At 41.1% G+C, this 23,112-nt stretch overlaps 2 protein-coding genes across 3 annotated transcripts in view; both read right to left on the reverse strand.

Annotated features, from left to right (window-relative positions):
• Positions 1–9,295, reverse strand: part of zgc:113149 (uncharacterized protein LOC541363 homolog) — a 50,600-nt gene extending 41,305 nt beyond the window's left edge. Inside the window, exons 1-2 of one of the 2 annotated variants that reach the window (XM_034168207.1) lie at positions 9,136–9,295; positions 388–660 (exon numbers count right to left, since the gene is read on the reverse strand). In XM_034168207.1, coding sequence (XP_034024098.1) covers positions 388–529 — 142 coding nt within the window. In that variant the 5' untranslated portion in view covers positions 530–660; positions 9,136–9,295. Of the gene's footprint in view, positions 1–387; positions 714–9,135 lie in introns of both variants that reach the window. The other variant, XM_034168206.1, reaches the window with a different exon arrangement.
• Positions 9,296–9,384: 89 nt separating this feature from the next.
• zgc:101731 (SNARE_SNAP25N and SNARE_SNAP23C domain-containing protein) overlaps positions 9,385–23,112 on the reverse strand; it is a 79,239-nt gene continuing 65,511 nt past the window's right edge. Inside the window, exon 8 of the mRNA XM_034168210.1 lies at positions 9,385–10,754. Coding sequence (XP_034024101.1) covers positions 10,689–10,754 — 66 coding nt within the window. The 3' untranslated portion in view covers positions 9,385–10,688. The remainder of the gene's footprint in view (positions 10,755–23,112) is intronic.

Raw genomic sequence — 23,112 nt, forward strand, 5'->3', positions numbered from 1 at the left:
AGAGGTTTTACTTTGTCATCTGATGGTTAATAATCACATTATTCCCTTTGATCGCTTTGGGTGTACAGAGTCAGACCCAGAGAGTCAGTCTCAGACATGCTGCTGTGGTGCTCAATCATGTGCAGTGAAGGCAGAGCGAACCAATTTTTGGGAGGCATCGTTTGGTTGGTGACACCGTTAGGTGACAGCACGTATGCTTTTAAGTTTACTGAGCCGGGCTGAATGGTTTGTGATGAAAACCCCACACTCCGCCCGGGGATTCTCTGCCGTGTTGGTGCTGGCTGTCCCCAGATGTGGTCAAATCCTGAGATATCACGCAGGGGTTTAAACGAGACTGCACTGCCCTATGTGTTTGTTTCTTTTGCTTGTTTTGTGACTCCTACTCACTGAGGATGATGTATCTGTTCCTTTTCACTGCCTCCAGCAGCACTTTGACCTCGGTGAAGGAAAACCTTGGTTTGGCTTTCAGACCTGCTCTGATCCCACCTACACTCCACTCCTCCTCAGTTTCACGGCACGAGTACGACATGACTTTGATTAAACCTGGTCAGCTCCTCCTATTCTTCCTGATGGCCCGCCAATAGCTCCGTTTGTCAACGAGTCAGATTCCACCTCTTGCCAAGACTGTCACGTCCTGATCCACCAACAATTCTGGTCTGACTGCACAAGCTAAAGAGGAAAAGGAGCAAGAAGAAAAAGAAAAGAAGAGAAAGCTGACAGAGAGAAGACAGTGTGTAAGAAATCAGGCAAGAGTACGAGAGAGTAGAGAAAACACAAAAACATAATGATTAATTAAGCACAGCTAAGTAATCAGAATTCAAGAATTCTATACTTGCAATGTATTCAACATATCTGCACATAATAAAAGGCTACTTCAAAGCTATTTCCCGATGTTCTCAGATATTTGCTCTAAGTAATCTGTCATCAAAGCAGGACAGTGCTCACAAGACAAGAACTGAGAGATCCAACTATGAATACATTAAGACACCAGACAATGTAAAAGCACAACTGAGCGGAAAAGTTCACATCCACTGACTTTAAAAAGGTAAAAAAAAGTGAACCCGACACCCCCCATCATCATAGGTAATGCCCTTTTTTATGTCCGAAATCCATCTTTAATAACAAATTTTGGGGGGGGGTGTGTTCAGGTCATTGCCATCTTAAAAAAAAAAAAAAACCATAGTTAATGCCCATTCAGCTGGTACAAATGTTCGTTTATGAGCAAAAGCAACACAAACAGACAGAAAGTGCATAAAAATAATGCTACAGTGAAATAATAATTGAAATATATATATCTTTTGATGTACTTGGACACATCATCAGCAAAGTACCTGAGGACATAGGGGATTTTGGGTCTTTTAACTTCAGACCCCTTGCCCACGTAACCTAACCAGGAGTGGTTAATTCCCATCTGTGTCCAAGCCACATGCATATTAAACATCTATATTACGTCAATCTAAAAGACTTAATGTAATGCTCTCTAATACTCTGATGTCTTGCCTTCGATTTTATAACCTCCTCCAACCACTTTGGGTCCCTCTGAGCAGCTTTTATGGTGTCTCAGAGAAATATATTGTATATCACAGAAAAACAAAGAGTATGGTCTGGGGTTGCACAATCATATTGGGAAAATATCGGTATCGACCAATAAGTTGCATATGTGAGCCTGACCTTGTTTTTGCGGGAGTGGTAATGATCCAAACTCAGTGTGAAGCCACACTTACACAGCCAGTTTTAGTAGGCTGGCTGGGAGCAAAAGCCCCACTAGATTATAGAATTTAGAATTAGTGAACGAGAGCCACACAGGTGCAAATATGGACGAGCTGTAAAAGAATGCATTTGAAATAAATTTATTATGGATCATTACAAATACTTTGATTTGACAATGAGGAAAAAATAATAAATTCTGCATAAAAAAGATGCCTCAAGATGCCCCTATAATTGTTTTAGAATGGAATCGCAGAATCCGGAATCATAATAACATCAAATTGTGTGGTGCCTAAAGACTTCCACCCATCCCACAAGTTTTCTGTTTCCGCAAGTTCCTGCAGAGGTGCTGGGGGAACTCCAAAAAAAGAAAGAAAGAAAAAATTACTGTTGTATTCTTTAAGCAGCCGATAATGATTATGGACGACACTAATTGATTAATAATCATGAATGGATAGCACTTAGGGTGGTTTATTTTTTTCCTGATGGTCCATCATCTAGAATTGCACCTCTATTAATAAAACAAACAAAAAAAAGAACTGCACCTCTATGTTTCTTTTTATGGGTGTGAATGTTATTAATCCCATACTTTTTACACCTTTGACCTTTTTAAACTTTTAGCACTGGGTTTCAACTCTGGAAGAGTTTCAATTTTTTGTGGCTGTGATCGGAGAAACGGTGTATAGTGTACCTTTTGTGGATATATCAGTCATGTGGGCATCAATACTGCTCATTCAAGTACCAGATCGTGCTCAGTATGTTTTTGTGGGTCTGCTGTTTGGATCAGTTACAACTGTTTTCCAAGCAAAATAAGTAAATGTTTTATCAAGTGTAACATTACTGTTAAACTGTAGATAGAGGCAGCTCCATCATGGTGACAGAACAAGTTTGCTAATTTTAAAAATGTATTCATTTATTTTAAACAAACACAAACAAAAGCAACAGAGAGCATTCAGGTGACTCCAAGCTGTCGTCAAATCATGTATCTGGTGCACCATCTTTGTCGTACTGTTGCTTAATTTGATGTGACTACAAACAGCTGAGGTCTTTGGCATTTTGTCTTCACTTGGCCAATGTCGACTGAATCATGACATCATCTTCATTGCTGTGAGTGACAGGGGTGTCAGGCGGCCAACATGAGATTATAGTTATTTTTCTACATTTTACTGAGAAATTAAAACATCTAAAGTAGGCCTACACGAATGTGCTGACAAAATATACTTTACAGATGGTCTTTACTGATAAATTATTTAGTGTTAAGAAATAAATAAAGAAAAAGCAAATATTCAACTTCCAAAATTAAAAACTACCATCTTAACCCACACCAACCAGCTGTACAGGAAGGGACAGAGCAGGCTGCATTTCCTGAAGAGGCTGAGGTCGTTTAACATCTGCAGGAAACTCCTGTGGACATTCTACCAGTCCGTAGTAGCCAGCATCCTCTTTTACACTGTGGTGTGCTGGGGGGGCAACACATCCAAGAAGGACATATCCGGGCTGGACAAACTGATCAGGCAGGCTGGCTCTGTGGTTGACATGAAGCTGGACTCTCTGGTGACGGTGGCAGAGAACACTGGACATTATGAACAATGTCAGTCACCCTCTGCACACCGTCATCAGCAACTAGAGGAGCCTCTTCAGCCACACACTGCTCCTTCACAAGTGCAAGACCAACAGACTGAAAAACTCCTTTGTCCCTCAGGCCATCAGACTGCACAAGTCCTCACTCGGGGGAGGAGGAGTAACAGGAAGACAGAGGACGGGAAGGAGAGGAACAGTAGCTGCCAGTAAACCAGTAGCTAGCAGTATTTCTGGTATTTATATTTGTGTATTTATATTTGCAAATTGTTTTTTACTTTCACCTTTGATGCTCTGTGTGCTGCTTTACAATGCTGCTGGAACCTCAATTTCCCTGAGGGAGTCTTCCCAAAGGATCAATAAAGTTCTTTCTAACAGGGGTGTGACGTTAAAAAAAAAAAAAAAAAAATCAGGGTTTGGTACGTACCTGTTTTGAGGTCATGGTTCAGTTCATTTTCGGTACAGTATGGGAACAAAATGCAAAACCAAATTTGCTTGTTGTTTAAACCAACAATTTATTGTAACATTATACAAACAGGAAAATAATTGCAAAAAGTGCTGCCTGGTAATACAACCTCAATTCCAATGACGTGTAAAATGTAAATAAAAACAGAACACAATGATTTGCAAATGCTCTTCAACCTGTATTCAACTGAATACACCACAAAGATGAGATATTTAATGTTCAAACTGATAAACTTTATTGTTTTTGTGCAAATATTTGCTCAATTTGAACTGGATGTCTGCAACACATTTCAAAAAAAGCTGGGACAATGGTATGTTTGCCACTGTGTTACATCACCTTTCCTTCTAACAACACTCAGTAAGCGTTTGGGAACTAAGGACACTAACTGCTGAAGCTTTGTACGTAAGTGGAATTTTTTTCCCATTCTTGCTTGATGTACGACTTCAGTTATTCAACAGTCCGGGGTTCTAGTACCTGCACTCTTTCACTACGAAGCCATACTGTTCTAACATGTGCAGAATGTGGCTTGGCATTGTCTTGCTGAAATAAGCAGGGATGTCCCTGAAAAAGAAGTTGCTTGGATGGCAGCTTGTGTTGCTCCAAAACCTGGATGTACCTTTCAGCATTGATGGTGCTATCACAAATGTGTAAGTTCATGGGCACTAACACACCCCCATACCATCACAGATGCTGGCGTTTGAACTTTGGGCTGGTAACAATCTGGATGGTCTTTTTGCTGTTTTGTCCGGAGGACACGATGTCCATGACTTCCAAAAACAATTTGAAATGTGGACTCATCAGACCACAGCACACTTTTCCACTTTGCATCTGTCCATTTCAAATGAGCTCAGGTCCAGAGGAGGCGGGTGCGTTTCTGGATGTTGTTGATGTATGGCTTTGCATGGTAGAGCTTTAACTTGCACTTGTAGCTGTAGCGATGAACTGTGTTAACTGACAATGGTTTTCTGAAGTGTTCCTGAGCCCACGTGGTAAGATCTTTTACACAATGATGCCGGGTTTTAATGCAGTGCCGCCTGAGGGATCGAAGGTCACAGGCATTCAGTGTTGGTTTTCGGCCTTCCCGCTTACATGTAGAAAGTTCTCCAGATTCTCTGAATCTTCTGATTATATTATGGACTGTAGATGATCCCTGAATTGCTTGCAACTGAACGTTGAGAAACATTGTTCTTAAACTGTTGGACTTTTTTTATGCAGCTGTTCACAAAGTGGTGATCCTCACCCCATCTTTGCTTCTGAACAGCTGAGCCTTTTGGTGATGCTCCTTTTATACTCAATCATGACACTCACAATTAGTGTCCTCAGTTCCCAAACGCTTATTGAGTGTTGTTATGCCGCGTTCACACCGGGCGCGACCAGACGGCACAAATTCGCTTTGGTCGCGTGGCGATGGACACGCCACTATCACCCGGTGTGTCGCTCCGCTTTCACTGCAAAAATTCGCCCCAGTGCGTCATCAAATAGGAGGAGCTTCCATTCCGCTCGCTGGCTCCGGCTGTCAGTCAAGTTAACATGACGGACCTTGATCACACGGAGCGAGTTGTTGTGGAAAGCTTACAAACGTCATGAGATGTTCCCAATTCGGGGAGTATCATTATGTGCTGCAGGAGCTGCGTCTGGGTGACGGCCGCTTTCAGCGGTCCTTCCGCCTCTGCAAGACCCAGTTTGAGGAGCTCCTGTCCCGTTCATGCGCGCACATGTAAACAACAACAACAAAAAAACCTCCGCTCCCCCTGCTGTGGGGCTGCTCCACACTCCAAAAACTGTCAAAATTGTGTTTAGAAACCAGTCACCATTTGTTTTATTATACATCTGTGTAGTTAATAAGTAAAATAATCTCTATGGACGATTCGCTCGCGCGTGTGCATGTAAAAGAATAAAAAAAATCCTCCGCTCCCACTGCTGTGGGGCTGCTGCTCGCTCCAAAAACTCTGTCATAATTGTGAAAGAAAGGACAAAAGAGACATAAGCCCTGCTGACAGGCTGCTACCAGTGACAGGACATGTTCACATCTTCAGTCAAACTCCAGACATCTCCATGTCACTACATATTCAGTCCCTGATTGGTCACTGCGGCGCGACAAGACGAAAAAGTTCAGATTTGTCAACTTGGGGAGGAGGGCAGCGCGACGTGACGCAATATCGCGCCACAAACGCGCCAATCGCTCAAAATCACTTCACTCGCATCGCTTCATTCGCATCCATCGTCGCGCTGCGTGACTTGGCGCCAAAACGCGCCCTTACATAGGGATTACATGGCAACCTGTCGCTGCTGTCGCTCACATCGGGCCCGGTGTTAACGCTGCATTAGAAGGAAAGGTGATGTAACATAGTGGTAAACATACCACTGTCCCAGCTTTTTTGAAATGTGTTGCAGGCATCCATTTCAAAATGAGCAAATATTTGAACAAAAACAATAAAGTTTATCAGTTTGAACATTAAATATCTTCTTTGTGGTGTATTCAATTGAATATAGGTTGACGAGGACTAGGAAATCATTGTATTCTGTTTTTATTTACATTTTACACAACATCCCAACATCACTGGAATTGGGGTTGTACATTGACAAAATGTGGTAAGGGGTGGGGTATGAACTGCGAACCTTCCGGACTGAAACCAAGTGCACTAATCCCTTGGCCACTCTGTTTTCTCACGTAATTTTGCTTAACTTTATTGAAATTCATCAGTGTGGAGCCGCGCAAAGTGATTTCGCTTGACTTCATTGCTTTTCTGTGCAATCTCATAAAGCAGGCATCTTGTGCAAGACTAGCACATCATTGGTCCGGTTAACTGTCACTCAAAAAAAAAAAAAAAAAAAAAGAAAGCAAATACTACACAAAGCCTGTGGATCAGAGGAGTATTTTGTTGCTTTTTATGCCATTTCTGGCAGTACCCACCCTCCATGAAATGGAGAACCATCAGAACCTCCACTACGCTGTGATCAACAAACACAATTTGGGAGGGGGGGTCTCAGCAGTGCTGAAACTGAAGAAAAGCTCAACACGCTGTCATCGAGTAAGCAGTTCAAAAAACATTTACTAGGGTGTTAAAAAATTACATAAATATAAAAAAGCATGTATCATAAAAAATACAAAATAATTTCCTTTGGGATAAATAATGCTGATCTTATTCTTAAATAAGCAAGATCGATGCTTGCATGTAAGTTTATTTTATTAAGGTTTTTTTTTTTTTACTGGTTTATTTAATTATTATTTTTCATTTTTCAATTTGTGGGCAACCAAGCAGAATCTCTTTTATCTCAAACTGTTTTTCCAAGTCTCTTCTGCTTATGAAGTTGCAGGAAATTGCTTCCATTGGTATTTGAAAAAGGCAAAGTGCTCGAGCTTCTCCTCCTGGGCGGGAAGAGAAGCACCCTAGCGCCACCACACTCTAAATTATAGGAGAGCCCTGTAATGTGTGGATGGTTTTAATATTTGAAACAGTATGACTCTGAACTGTATGAATGGCTGTGTGACGACTTCACTGAAAAGAAATATAAGGTCTGTAGATGTTATACTGCACCTCTGTATTTATGTAGACTGTCATGAATAAAGATATCTTTTATTATTATTAACACATTAACATCTTAAATACATAGCTACAAAAAAAAACCCATTAAATTTACACAACTTATAATAAAACCCATCCCGATTGTTATAATTTTACAGTAAGTTTTGAAATAAGCTTGGGGGGGGGGGGGGGGACCCATGAGCAGATGTCTGACACTTACAATATTTGAGAAATAAAAATCTTTTTGAGCTACTGTGGTCTAGACAAACAATCAAAAGCCACTGAAAATATCTGAATGACATGTACCGAGTTAAAAAAAAAACTTTTTATGCCTTTAAGTTCTTACAGCTTTAATATGTTGTAATATATCAAATTCTTTTGATATAGTATTTCATCATACGTTTTGTTGTAAACTACATGGACATAAAAAGTATTTGTAGTATATATTCTATATGAAGGGGCTTAGACATAGCATATAATGTATGCATTTTCTGGATTAAACAAGTAGCTAAGATGATATCCACAGATATCTTGTGTTGTCCATAACCCAAAGTTATTCAGTTTACTGTCACAGAGGAGTACAGAAATGACTCAAGAAAACAGAGAAAATATTTATATTTAAGAAACTGAAATTAAATACTTTGATATAAAAAGACTGTGATTAATAAATTACAAAAATAGTTGGTGACCAATTTATAGCAACATTAAGTGTTGTATGGGCAAATCTTAACCCCGGAACAATCTTCTACTTCATCATGATCTATTTGTTGCCATCAGTATCAGGGGTCATCAGTACTAGGGAGGTGGTGGCATAACAGCTTGCACGTTGGACTGGGATGCCAGCGACTCGGGTTCGCTTCCCGATGGCAGCCACGCTCCCGACTGGCACTCTTAACATCAGTGCTGGGGAGGAGGGAGAGACATGTGCCATGGGCCCTTCTGGAAACAAGCTTCGTGCTTTTGTTGGTTACCCACGTTAAATATGATCCTCTTCTTCATCCCACCACAGTTTGAATTTTGCAAGTAGGTGTGCACGTTTGCACAAAATGGTGCTGTAGGATTGCATTTCAGATGTTTTTGTTTTCCTTGTTTTAAATTCTTATCCTGCCCTCTTCTGGACATTCATGAAAAAAATAAGTACTTCTGAATTATCTATATTGTGTACTTCCTTAACCCTAACATACAAAACTTAAAACAATTCTAAACTGTTAAGTATTGTACTACTAAAACTCTCCAATTTAATGTTACTAAATTTAAATATTTTATTTCTTGATGTGTGTTACAATTAAGTAAAACCAACTGTGGTAATAATGCACTTATGTACCATTTATATACACACTTTTCGTAAACCCTTCACTGATTGGGGAGGGGGGGGGGAGTGTCAATTAAAATCGGTTTAGATTAACAATGCGTTGACTGTGACCACGTGTACGATCCAAGCCAATCAGAGGCGGTCTTCCTGCGTCTTTGTTGAGCTCGTGCTCTGCTGCTCGCGCCTGGCAGCTCGCGCAGGGAGCAGCCCAACAATTCCGCCATGATCTTGGCCAGCGGCGTCGAGCTGCTCGGCGCTTCGTCAAACCGAATTACGGCCGAAAAAAAACCGACAGGCGCGCCTTTATCGCGTGTGTAAATCATGCGGTCACGGTTCTGTTGTATGCGCCACTGCGTTTCGCGATGGAAAAAGAGAGCAAAGCTTCGCGGTGGTCTGCGGCCGAGCTCGAGGACGAAATGTCGGAAGGCTACTGCGCTCTTTCTGCGCAGTATCCGCATTCGCGTTCTTGCTCCAAAACGACACGCACGCGGGGTATTACTTGTAATTATTTGCGACGTGGACGTGAGGATGCCGAAAATAATTACCTGTAAAATGGCGTTGTTGAGACCCTCCTTCCTCCGCTGTTCTCCCGAAAGTTCGGAGTGACGAGAACAAGAGAACTGCGCAAACTCCGCAGCGCGCGGATTTTTTTTTCTGCCTTGCACGCGCAACATTTTCCAGTTTCTGGCTCGTGCGCGCCCCCACAGTGTGCACCAGTCACTCCCATTTACCAGTGGACGTAAAAGTCACGAATTACACGTTTCACAAGAAAAACTGACACATTTACACTTTTAACTCTTTCAGCTTGAACATTTTTTAATCATAATCACACTTCAAACACATGCTAACAATTGCACTTTGCACAATTCTCTCTTAAACCTGCTGTGTGACCACAAGCGGGCCTATTAAGGTCAACAAGGGTTATCATTTTAATTACATTATTAAATACATGGCAATAAACACAAACAGTAGGAGTGTAAATCTTAGTCCACACTTCATCGAAGGTTCATCGCTATTTATGAACAGTCAAGAAAGCTAGAGGTCCAACACAGCCCACTAAGAGCAAAGGGAACAACATGAACCAAAAACAAAAGCATATTATAAATTACATGCACATAAGCCCACAAAACATACATTTCATTTCTGAGGAAATAATGGAATTCATGTTTGGTGGCTGTGTCAACAAACACATCAATGAGAACACATTTTCACTTCTCTCCCCTTGAGTTGATGTAATGAGATTAAAAATAAAGACACTCATATTTGCCATTGTTTCACCTCCATTTTATGTCACCACCAGGAGAAAGAAGATGGAGAAGCGACAAAAGAGATGCGTAGCTTCCACGTTTGTCCGCTTGGTGTCACTAGAGAGCCTCTTTTGTAAACAAATACGTGTTTCCTTGTTCTAAGCAATACCCAGTTGGGCCAGGAGATGGCGCAATCATACACGTGTTTCACCAACTATGGCAGTTTTCACATTGGAAAAGGGAGGGGTGTTATGCAAGAATGTTTACATTTAGATCTAAAGCTATACTTGTGGAAGTTTTTTTTTTCTTATTTTTTTAAGAATTTGCAGAGTTATTACTCTTTGTCCAGTGGTAAGAGAAGGGCATTGACTGGCTAAAGATGCACGCATGCCAGTGGAGGTGGTTGTTCTGTGTGTGTGTGTGTTTAGAAATTTGGCATTGCCTAATCTAGTTTCTGCTGCTGGTGCTGCTGCAGTGGCACGGTTCCTCCGCAATGGCGATCATAAATTTTCTGTAATCTAATTCTCTGGTATGACCGCAGAAGCTACCTTGAGGTCAAAGTGTGAAACATGAAGTCATAAAGGCCCAGCTGTGACATCCAAATAAAATCAAAGACATCATGTAATGTGACATATTAAAGAATGATGCCACTATTGCACCTGTTGGCACACAGGAACTGTAATGATATGAATATGATATTCCGGGAGTTGTTCAGACAGAAAAGCTTCTTCTGCGGTGATGTTATATTATGCAAAGCAGACACTGAGTGAAAACTTGGGCACAGAATGCAACACCACAATAAGTGGTAAGATGAATTAGTGGGGAAAGAGTAGATGGGAAGAGCAGTCATCCTATCGTTTCATGAGGTTGTTGGCTTTCTGGTTGGCAGCATCAATGCGGGACACATTGAGAATAGCCTGCAGATACAAAAACAACAACAAGAGGTGACACAGACACCTTATCCTCTCTTACTGTCAAATGAGAATTCATGTTTTTGGCATGAGTATAATTACAGTTTTGTAGCATTGATTTCTTTGTTCTGCTCCCAGTAAATGCTTTCTTTCATTTATGTATATTGTGCTTCAGTTGATGCTGGATCACAAATTTCCAGGCAAATATATCTATTTTTCTATTTGTGACAATGAATTGGGCCAAATGTGGATTTTTAACATTTAACACATTCTGCCATCTGATATTTGAAAATGTCATTTATTTTTCTATTCTGGAGCCACAGCATAGACAAGTGTGTTGATGGGCTAAAACTGGTGCACAGACATAAATCAAAAAGGCTTTTGAGATGTAAAAATGATCAATTTAGTCCATTTACTCACAAAATGAAATGGTTGCTCAAATTCCATTCCATGCAATCCCAACTTGGAAAAGAGGAGGCATGCACAATAGACATACATACATACAGACAGACAGACAGACAGACAGACAGACAGACAGACAGACAGACAGACAGACAGACAGACAGATAGATAGATAGATAGATAGATAGATAGATAGATAGATAGATAGATAGATAGATAGATAGATAGATAGATAGATAGATAGATAGATAGATAGATAGATAGATAGATAGATAGATAGATAGATAGATAGATAGATAGATAGATAGATAGATAGATAGATAGATCGATCAAGGGTCAGGTCTTAGATGCAGTGATGCCACACATAGCTGCATCATCACACTATAGAACTGTCTTGGGCCCTGGATGGCAACCACTGAGGGACACAATGTGACCTCATTTTCAAAACTGGTGCAGATGAAGGCTACTAGCTACTGCATACAGTGCATCCAGAAAGTATTTATAGCGCTTCATTTTTTCCATATTTATTTATGTTACATCTTTATTCTAAAATGGATGAAATAAAAAAAAATTTCCTCAAAATTCTACACACAATACCCCATGACAATGTGGAAAAAGTTTTTAATTATTATTATTATATAATTATTATTATTATTATTATTATTTTTTTATTTTTTTATTTTTTGCAAATGTATTGAAAATAAAAAGTAAGAAATCGCATGTACATAAGTACTGACACCCTTTGCCATGAAGCTCAAAATTGAGCTCAGTTGCATCCTGTTTCCTCTGATCATCCTTGAGATGTTTCTACAGCTTAATTGGAGTCCACCTGGGGTAAATTCAGTTGACTGGACATGATTTGGAAAGACACACACCTGTCTACATATGAGGTCCCACAGTTGACAGTGCATGTCAGAACACAAACCAAGCATGAAGACAAAGGAATTGTCTGTAGACCTCAGAGACAGGATTGTCTCGAGGCACAAATCTGGGGAAGGGTACAGAAACATTTCTGATGCTTTGAAGGTTCCAATTTTATGTGTGGCCTCCTCTGCTACCCGTAGGCATTCTTTGACAATTTGTATTCCACAATAGGGTGGTTAATGACAGTGTAGTAATCCAGTGTTGGCATACGTCCTAGTGAGGCCCAGTATTTTTACTGTTACCAGTTATTTTTGTAATCTAGACATCCTAAGCTTTCTAATGATACCAAATTTATAGGGTTGGGGGGGGGGTGCACACAGGACCACGCTGGCCCATGGCCTATTATGTACATGTGATTTCTTAGTTTTTTATTTTTAATAAATTTGCAAAAATTAAAAAAAAAATCATGTTGTCATTATGGGGGTGTTGTGAGTAGAATTTTGAGGTAAAAAATTAAAAATTTTGGAATAAGGTTGTAACAATAACAAAATGTGGAAAAAGTGAAGTGCTGTGAATACTTTCTGGATGCACTGTAGCTAGCTAGCTAGCTAGCTAGCTATCTAGCTAGCTAGCTAGCTAGATAGATAGATAGATAGATAGATAGATAGATAGATAGATAGATAGATAGATAGATAGATAGATAGATAGATAGATAGATAAAGGGTCAGGTCTGAAATGCGCTGATTCCAGGCCTTGCTGCATCTTCACACTACAGAACTGTCTTAGGCCCTGGATGGCAACCACTGAGGTAGACAACCAGTCCATCGCCACCTCTTGAAAGTAACCATCCATTTTCAGTAGTCAAGTGAAGAATGGGCATCTCCTTGACCTTCACCAGTTGCTGCACTTCTGAAATGTGAGGCACCTGCATGCTGGATCATGCCCAGAGAAATGTGCCACATGACCAAATATGATGTAACTGATGCTTTCTCACAGTGCTGATAGTCCTCATCTGCGCGAATAGAAACTAGAAATCTAGAACCAATGACATCCTGTTGTTGCTTTAGGTCACTGGTTAGTGTCCAAGTTTCACAACCACATAATAAGACAAAAAGCATCAGGATCCTAAACATTTGGACCTTCATACTACTACAAAGGTTTTCTCATCGCCAAATACCTCTGTTCAGCAATCTTATAAGCTCTGTCATTCTCAGTCTCAGTCTCAAAGGCTGAGGACTCAGAGATATAAATGTCACTGCCGAGATAAGTGAATATCTCTGCAAGTTCAACATTGTCTCTGTAAAAATTGACTGATTCTGTAAAAATGAATATATCTTCTAAGTTAAGGTCATAAACCTTTCTCCTCAACAAAGGCACCTAAACCACTGGCTTCCGCAACCTTCCTCAACACGCAGCTGATGCAAGGATTGAACAGTGCAGGACCAAAGACACATCACTGATGAACACCAGTAATCATAAGGGGAAAGTGAGAGATGCCACTCCCCACACCACCCAGCACTGACAGTACCTAAAGACTGGTTATCATATCCAGAAACTCAACCAAATAAAGTGCTTTGTGAAAATCAATACAGGTTTCAAAGAAACACTGCTGGTACCCGCATTTGTATTCATTGTGTACTCACTACTTCTTCACACCCAAGAAGTCGATGTCTTCTTGGGTGTGAAGGCACCCTGCTCCGGTCACAGAGCGGGAAGTAACTGGGACTGAATCCTGTTTGGAATAATCCTTGTAGGCACCTTTACCATCACAGAGAGCTGTGTAATGTGCAATGCAGGTGATTGCCCTTTCCTTTCCAGAGTGGGACAAGTCCTTTCTTTCAGTACACAGGGATAATAACCATCTCTCAGAATGAAACAAAGATTGCTTTCAATGCTATGGGACAACATCTCTACCCGCCTGAAGAAGTTCACCTCTGATACTGCAGATCCCTAGAGCTTTTTCCACCCTCAGCTGTTTCATTGCCTTTGCAATGACACTGGGTGGTTCAGATTTGACTAGAGAATCAGCAACAAGAACACTGGCACTGGAGACGTCCAACATCTCAATAGAAGGATCACTCTCAAAGCAGCTGGCCCAATGAGACAGTACAGCAGAGACATCTGTCTGAACCAAGCTGTCATCCACCTTGACTGAGATAAGTCAAAGTGTAGATTTGAAGGAATAAAGTGCTTTGATTTCTCCAAGCATGCTAAGGATCACTAGACCACAGTTGGTGATTCACCTTATCACAGTTTCCTCTAATAAGCACATATATGTTGAATCTAAGGGCCAAAATGATCAACATGATGACCATTATTTTAACAAATATGAGATTAAACACATAATACAATAAGTAAAACTGGAATTAAAGAATGAATAGAATGTGTGGCTGGGGATGACACTAAAACTTTTTGTCAGTACTACAAAGTAGTGCGATGCCAAACTTGAAACACTTCCAAAATGTGTAAAAAAAAATTTCCAACAGTTGATTTGCCCCTTCTGGTACTTCAATTGAATGAAGTAGGGTCATAGCATACTGATTCATTAACTATACTTAAGTAACAATCAAAAATGTAAGTAAAAGTTGCATCATTTATGGGTAATGTTTTTTTTTGTTGGTTTTTTGGTACATTGATTCTTGACTTTGGTTTTGGTGTTCCAAGCGCAAATAATGATGATAATTGATAAGACAGTGGTTACCTACAACCCCAGTTCCAATGAAGTTGGGACATTGTGTAAAATGTAAATAAAAACAGAACGCAATGATTTGCAAATCCTCTTCAACTTATATTTAATTGAATACTCCACAAAGACAAGATATTTAATGTTCAAACTGAGAAACTTTATTGTTTTTGTGCAGTATTTGCTCATTTTGAAATGGATGACTGCAACATGTTTCAAAAAAGCTGGGACAGTGGTATGTTTACCACTGTGTTACATCACCTTTCCTTCTAACATCACTCAATAAGTGTTTGGGAACTGAGGACACTAACTGTTGAAGCTTTGTAGGTGAAATTCCTTCCCATTCTTGCTGGATGTACAACTTCAGTTGTTCAACAGTCCGGGGTCTCCGTTGGCGTATTTTGTGCTTCATAATGCGCCACACATTTTCAATGTGCGACAGGTCTGGACTGCAGGCAGGCCAGTCTAGTATCCGCACTCTTTTACTACGAAGCCACGCTGTTGTAACACGTACAGAATGTGGCTTGACATTGTCTTGCTGAAATAAGCAGGGACGTCCCTGAAAGAGATGTTGCTTGGATGGCAGCATGTGTTGCTCCAAAACCTGGATGTACCTTTCAGCATTGATGGTGCCATCACAGATGTGTAAGTTGCCCATGCCATGGCCACTAACACACACCCATACCATCACAGATGCTGGCTTTTGAACTTTGCACTGGTAACAATCTAGATGGCCTTTTTCCTCTTTTGTCCGGAGGGCACAACGTCCATGATTTCCAAAAACAATTTGAAATGTGGACGCATCAGACCACAGCACACGTTTCCACATTGCGTCTGTCCATTTCAAATGAGCTCGGGCCCAGAGAAGGCGGCGGCGTTTCTGGATGTTGTTGATGTATGGCTTTCGCTTTGCATGGTAGAGTTTTAACTTGCACTTGTAGATGTAGGGACAAACTGTGTTAACTGACAATGGTTTTCTAAAGTGTTCCTGAGCCCACGCGGTAATATCCTTTACACAATTAGGTCGGTTTTCAAATAGTGCCGCCTGAGGGATCGAAGGTCACGGGCATTCAATGTTGGTTTTCGTCCTTGCCACTTACGTGTTGAAAGTTCTCCAGATTCTCTGAATCTTCTGATTATATTATGAACTGTAGATGATGGAATCCCTAAATTCCTTGCAACTGAACATTGAGAAACATTGTTCTTAAACTACTGGACTATTTTTTCATGCAGTTGTTCACAAAGTGGTGATCCTCGCCCCATTTTTGCTTGTGAACGGCTGAGCCTTTTGGACTCAATCCTGGGACCCAATCATGACACCTGTTTCCAATTAACCTGTTCACCTGTGGAATGTTCCAAACAGGTCAATCATGACACTCACAATTTGTGTCCTCAGTTCCCAAATGCTTATTGAGTGTTGTTAGAAGGAAAGGTGATGTAACACAGTGGTAAACATACCACTGTCCCAGCTTTTTTGAAACAAGTTTGTTGTATGGCTGGGGGGCCTGGCTGCCTTTTTGTTTCTGTCTTTTGTTTTTCCTTCCAGGTGGCTTGCATTTGGGACTGAGTGGCTGTGTAGCTGAGTTTATCAGGACCTCACCCTGATCACCTGCGGCTCGTCAGGACTCACAGCTGTGGTGCATCTACAATGGATTGGAACATGGTGGCATTTAAGACTGGAGTACACAGTGTGTATTTGCCAGAGACTCGACCTTGTGACCAGATGGGTGAGATCGTCGTCTCGGGAGCCATCTCATCATCAGTGGATGCAGAGAACGTCCAGGTCTGATGCATGGTCTGTGAAAGAGGAGAGGGTGAGGTCTCACGCTCGTCAGCACACTTCCTGAGGTACGTTAGATTTTGTGACTAACATTTATACAGTCAGTAAATGTGGTGTCCCTCACACCTTATTATATTGAGCTGTATGTTGGTCGTTTAAATCAGCTTCCTCTGCAGTGGAGTTTTGTGAACTGGATGTTCCATGCCTGCAGGGTGGGAAGCTGATTAGTAATTAAGCCAGGAAGTGTTTGCTGTTTGTGCACCTTTGAGCGTTCTCTCTGTGTGTTGAGTGTGGACTCACATAATGATTCCTTCTTTCACAGACTCGGTTTGTCGCGGCCACCTGGGGGGTGTCGGCGGGGTCCTTGGGTCCGAACCAGTTCTGGCTCCGGACCGTTAGCGCTGCTGGGAGCGCACCGCAATCCACCACGCCAGACCGCGCACTTTTATATTTTTCACAGCACTGTTATGTTCATTAAACTCTGTTATCCTTTGTACCGTGCTCTGCTTATTTTATACTGGGTCCTTCAAACGCTGGTCGGTTCTCCGGGCTGCGTCCGACACATAACAAAGTTGCAGGCATCCATTTGTAAATCATCAAATATTTGCACAAAAACAATAAAGTTTATCAGTTTGAATATTAAATATCTTGTCTTTGTGGTGTTTTCAATTGAATATAGGTTGAAGAGGATTTGCAAATCATTGTATTCTGTTTTTATTTACATTTCACATCACGTCCCAACTTCATTGGAATTAGGGTTATATGGCACACTAGATTAATCAAAAATGCACCTTTGTTTTTCTTACATAAAATAATAGACCTTTTCTGCCACCTGAAGAACACAGCCACTTGCTGGATGGTCAGAAATACGCATCCACATCAAATTATGAGTTTCATTTTTAAGGATTACAATCAGTGCAGGGTCTGTACATGCACTAGCATGTACATTGCTTGATCTAGAATTCTGTCATTACCCGCTGCCATCAAATATGACCATCGGGTATTGCGTCCATCCATCTGTCTGTGCTCAGTATAAGTCCAGTCCTATTACTGCCAGAGTCTTCAAATTCACAGGGAACATTCTTGGGACACAGACCTTGGACAAGTTCAGAGATGGCTAACCTTGACCTATTTTAAGAGGTTAAATAGTCACATTCTGTTTAATTTTGTTCCGTTGTTTTTGAGGGGTGGGGGTGAGAGCCAGTCAGAGTAGAGTGGCACCATGGCATTAGTGGCTGGTCTAGCTAGCTGCAAACTCCGTTTCTCTTGTGTGTAAATATAACCTATTTGTTATATATTATGTAAAAGCTAGCGAGAAATAAACATTTGTCAAACTAAAAACACTGTTTGTGGAACCTGATAACACCGCTGGAGTGATTTATAAGACACTTCACAGGCGTCAGCATGCATGCTAACTTCCGCTAACTCAAAGGTAATGTCCGCTCTTGTCAATAGCTCATGTATGCTCACACGCATGCCCTCCTGCATATGCCGTTAAAACATAAATATTGTTTATGATTGATTGATTGATAGGGGGCTTTATTGAACATGTACAAATTTGACATGAGACAACAGGATCTTAATTAATGTAAATATCAATAAATATATAATTAATATATATATATATATATATATATATATATATATATATATATATATATATATATATATATATATATATATATATATATATATATACTTGCATTGGGATACCATTTAACTGCAAATTGTATAAAAAAAAAAAAAAAAAGAAAAAGTAATGTGGCCAAGGGCATTTTAGCATTGCGTTATATTTTTAAATTGACTTAATGGGAAAAAGACCCAGTGTTAAACTGATGAAAGGAAAGAACAACCAAAAGGAAATAATTTGAGGCAGATACAGATCTACTGTACTCCATTCTTTGGTGGAGGTAATAATCTGTCACAAGTAAGTGCATGGCTTGCTTTCTGAAAATGTATATCTTATCTGTCAAATCTACGTCTTATATGCATTTACATGTTTTATGATCATACTGCAGCCCACTGGACATATAACTGACCGAACTGCATGTAAGGTTGTGTCTGACGCCATAACTTTAGCAATAATGCAACCTAGGAATGTGCATGTTGTCACAGTCAAGAAGCCAGTCATCCCCAATTTTGCATTTGAAGAGCCTCCCCAATTCCTTATCAGAGCTTTTAAAATATATGAATCTCTTTGTCAGAGCAAAGAACAATCAAAGGACAGCACAGAAATTACATACTCTGAGGTGCCGTATGACAAAGAAAAATGCTAAATCTTTTTATGCGCCTCCCTTAATGTTCCATAATCTTCCAGGTAAGAGAGATCAAAACATTTAGTTACAATAAATAACCTTTAGTTTTTTAGATGCTTTGTCACCTGTCCAAGTTGTTACTTCAGTTTGAGGAAAACAGGCTGAAGAAGCCATTGGTGACTTGTTTACAAGAGTAAACAAGAAATCCAGATACTTTGATCTTCAAGATAAGTCCTTTGGGTGCTATATTTATTTTCTTCTAACTTCAAGGGGTGATACACTTAAATATTACTAATGGTACACAGCCACCAAAGCTTAAGCTGACTCTACCAGCTGAGCCACAGTCAAATGAAGTCAGCAAGCGCTTAAAGTAGCCCTGCATTGAAATAAATGCAGTCAGATCTTTGGACCAAAAAATGACTTATATTTACACATAAGATCCTTCTGAATGTAGTAAAGTAAATCTGCAAGCCCAGATCTGTCATTCAACGGAGAAATCTTCATTTGAAAATGACAAATTTACAGCTAACATTTAGCCCTCCGCAAATTGTCCCTCTCATCATGGACACGGCCGAGACGTCAGGGACAAGACCCTCTCCCAGCATGCATTGCATGCGCCAACTGTAATTTGTGGATTTACGTCAGTTTGCATCTGCGGCTTTTTCATGTCTTATACGGAAGGATCTACTTTTTAAAACTTCATATTGTCTTGCGGTACGCTTAGTGAGTACACATTTCTTTTATTTGTGCTTGAAAATTATTTTTGTGGACTTTTTCATACGCCCATTTGATTGAGTGGTGTCGCATTGAAAATCTACTGTCTTTCACCTCCGGTACCATCGCGGGCTACGGAGGCGAGACCCGCAAAGAATTCAAGTAATTAAAAATATATAAACCTCTCTCAGTGGCCATGGAGCTCTGCGGCTGTGATTACCAAGACATGCGGCGCTGCGGATTTTGCAGCAATAAGTCTGTCCTTGCGAGCAACAGGTGTCACCGCGCGCACTGCATTAAAACGGCGAGCGTAGTCTCTGGACTTGTGCCAAGTTGGCTGCAACTCCATTCAGTAGACAGAGAGGTGGTGCTGGCTGCACAGCAGACACGGGGGTGTGAGTGCCACGGCGGAATTTAACGAGCACATGCACTCAGTAAGCGTATCGGGGCAGTGAGAGCGAGGCGTCGGGGAATAATGTCGCCAGCTGTTGATGCCGCCGTGGATCTGATCCCCGGATCTGAGCAAGCAGAGCTGTATCTCACATTCATTGCAGCTTACTTTTGGATGTTGAAACCAGGATGTGTATAACAGTAACATTACTAAGAGATAAAATCAATTTCAATGTGGGATCGGACTGAAGGCGGGAACGCGTCGTCTTGTCACCGTCGTCATGGAAATGATCCGGATGTACAAACTGTTTTCACAGAGGGCTAAATGTTAGCTGCAAATTTGTCATTTTTAAACGAATATTTCTCCGCTGAATTACAAATTTGGGCTTACAGATTTACTTTACTGCATTCACAAGGGTCTTATAAATACATATCAGCTATTTCTTTTCTGAAATCTGACCACATTTATTTCAATGCAGGTCTCCTTTAAAAAGCAAATAATCTCTTTTGGGAAAACTGAAGTGCCACTGCCAAACATCATGGAGTAGATAACTAAGTAGTGTGAATGTGATCCTGTTATCCATTCACTGAAGAGTTTCTGGTTCAGTTCCTGTTTGTGTACATAAATTTCCCAGATTAAGAAAAAGGAAACAAAGAAACTGATTGGGAATGTGCCACCTCAGTGTTTGGAGAATCTGGTCAACTATGAAAAGTATGGTGGCCGTCAGAGGCTGCAACACTTCAGGCCCTTCACCAACATGAAGACGCAGAAACTGGAAGAAATCTGTGAACCAAAAATGAAATGGGGAAACTGTGAAACATTCCACCTGCTGTCGAGAGGGACGCACGGTCGGACAAGCGTGCACTATACCGCAGGGACGGTTTCATGCATGCTCGTGTTCACGTGCACGAACACAGTGTGGTGTCAGGTGTCCTCAGGAACTGCTGCATCCTGTTACCACGCGTTATGATTAATGGCACGTGTTGCTGGCGAATTATCAGGAACCATTACGCATATTCAAGAATGAATGTTCCACGCTGTTGAGCGCTGTTGCGCATAACAGTGCAATTCACGTTGTGAATGCAGCGAATTGTCTCCACACACACACACACCCATATACATCCATCACCTGCTGAACAATTCACATCGCTCCAGTTTGCTCCTTAAAATCCCAGCAGAAGAACTTGTGATTGCATGCTTAGTTGGAATCTGTGCCATGGAGTGGCGCACAGAAGAGGAGGAAACAGAGAGAGCCAGATGTGTGACTCCACGCGGCTCTTGTCTCACATGTTTTCCCAAACATCAGGCGCAGCAGCAGGTGGAACACCTGCAGGAGTGCGCTGATGAGCATTGGAACGAAACTTTTAACCGACTTGGCGTCACTGTCCTTCTTCAGCATACTGCAGCAATGAAACTGAATGTGGTGCAGCAGGGTTTAATTGTGCGCACATCAGAGAAGAACGTTGTCATGCTCTGTTAAGGATCACCACTAATCAAAACGGATCAATATGCTCAGCTGCGACCTCCACGACATGAGGTGAAATGAGGGTGGTGTGACATTCTTTATTATTTTATTTGTGATGCACAGAACATCAGTAAACATTCTCTGTGTTGTGGTTTGCCCCCTGTATGTGCCCTTGTGTTAAGTGTCATTGTGTTTTGTGTTCTGTCCATGTTCCTTTTGTGGGTTGTCTCTGTGTTCTGATCCCTGTCTGTGTCCGTCATCCTTTGTGAGCTGTCCTGGTGGTCTGTCCCCTGTCTGGGTCCCCATGCTTTACTCCTGGGTCCTCACCTGTTAGTCTTGTTGGGTCTCCCTCTTTGCACTCTGTCACATCTCTGAGTTTCATGCTTGTTTTTTGAAATCTTTGTTTTTCTTGGTTTGGTATTTGATTATGTTGTGGTTCTCTTTGTAGTTTTGAGTATTTGTATTATAATGTTTTTGGTTTAGTTTCCACTCACCCCTATGTTTTTTTTTCTTTTACTTCTGAGTCACTTCTCTTGTGTTAGTTTTCATGGGTGTGTTTTGTACTGGCCTCCCCTAATTCCTCCCATGTCCGTCACACCTGCCACTTGTTTGTTCATTTGTGTTGCTGTGTACTTATCCTGCGTTGTTTCCTGTTTCTTTTGCCGGTTCACTCTCCTTGGTTCATGTCTGGCTGATTTTGTAAGGACTTTGATCTTTGTTAACCTGTGTTTGTTTGTTGCCGTCCTCCATTTGCATTGTTAGTGTGTGTTTTGTTGTGGATTCACCGTTTGTTTGGACTGTTTTCACGTGTGCTGGGAAAAATAAATAACCTGTGTTTTCACTTAAGGCCCTGTCACACCTTGACGATTAAGCCTCTGTAAAAACTCTGGCACACGCTGGCGTATGTTCAATAAATTAATGCATCTGTCACACCTTGACGATTAACTATCATGTGCCGACAGCCCTGTTTCCACCCAGTGGTTCGGGTCCCTACTGCACGGTGTGGTGCGAGTCAGAAATAACATTATTTTATTTTATTATTTTCATTTTTTATCTTGGTGGACCATTTTCTTTGTGTACAGAATGCGGATGAGTGGACGGGTTGTGGTAAATGCTACACTGAATGAATGGAGTGCTGCAACTCTTTAAACTTTTAAAGCGCTCTTGATTGCTGATCATGTCCGCTGATCAGACCTGATCAGGTCATCACAAGCCTAAATAATGAAACACTGTGATGATTTAAACTTTTAAAACACCAGTCGACCGTGATCAGGTGTGATCTGAATGAAGTGCTGTGTGATCTGTCGGAGTGGTGATCACCGACAGCAACGGCACTTTAAATGTTTAAACAGTGCATTAATCAGGCGTGATCACCCTGATCGATTGATCAGGTTGTCTGATGATCACACCAACAGCGAGGACGCTTTAAAGAGTTAGCGCATTAATCAGGTGTAATCACCCTGATCGATCATGTCGTCTGATGATCACACCACAGCAACGGTGCTTTAAAAATTTTAATCATCACAGCGCTTCTTGTGATCAGAGCGCAGCACCTGCATCCTCTGAGAAATGCACCTGCAGCAGAAAAACCACTGAGAGACTTGCTTTAAAATGCTATGTTTCCAGGCATGAATTAAAGTATTTTCAGATGTCATTTTCAAAAATCAGGAGCTTTATGTGGATTCATGTCCGTCTGTGATGGTGAATTGGACTGAAATGAACAGGTCAGATTTACTTGGTGTGTGAATGAAACAGTCTGTTTGCATGAGGACCGCAGGTTTCAGCCAATCAGTGGCCAGCATTAATGGAT

This window comes from Thalassophryne amazonica, chromosome 4, assembly GCF_902500255.1.
Source record: "Thalassophryne amazonica chromosome 4, fThaAma1.1, whole genome shotgun sequence".
NCBI classification, from domain to species: Eukaryota; Metazoa; Chordata; class Actinopteri; order Batrachoidiformes; family Batrachoididae; genus Thalassophryne; species Thalassophryne amazonica.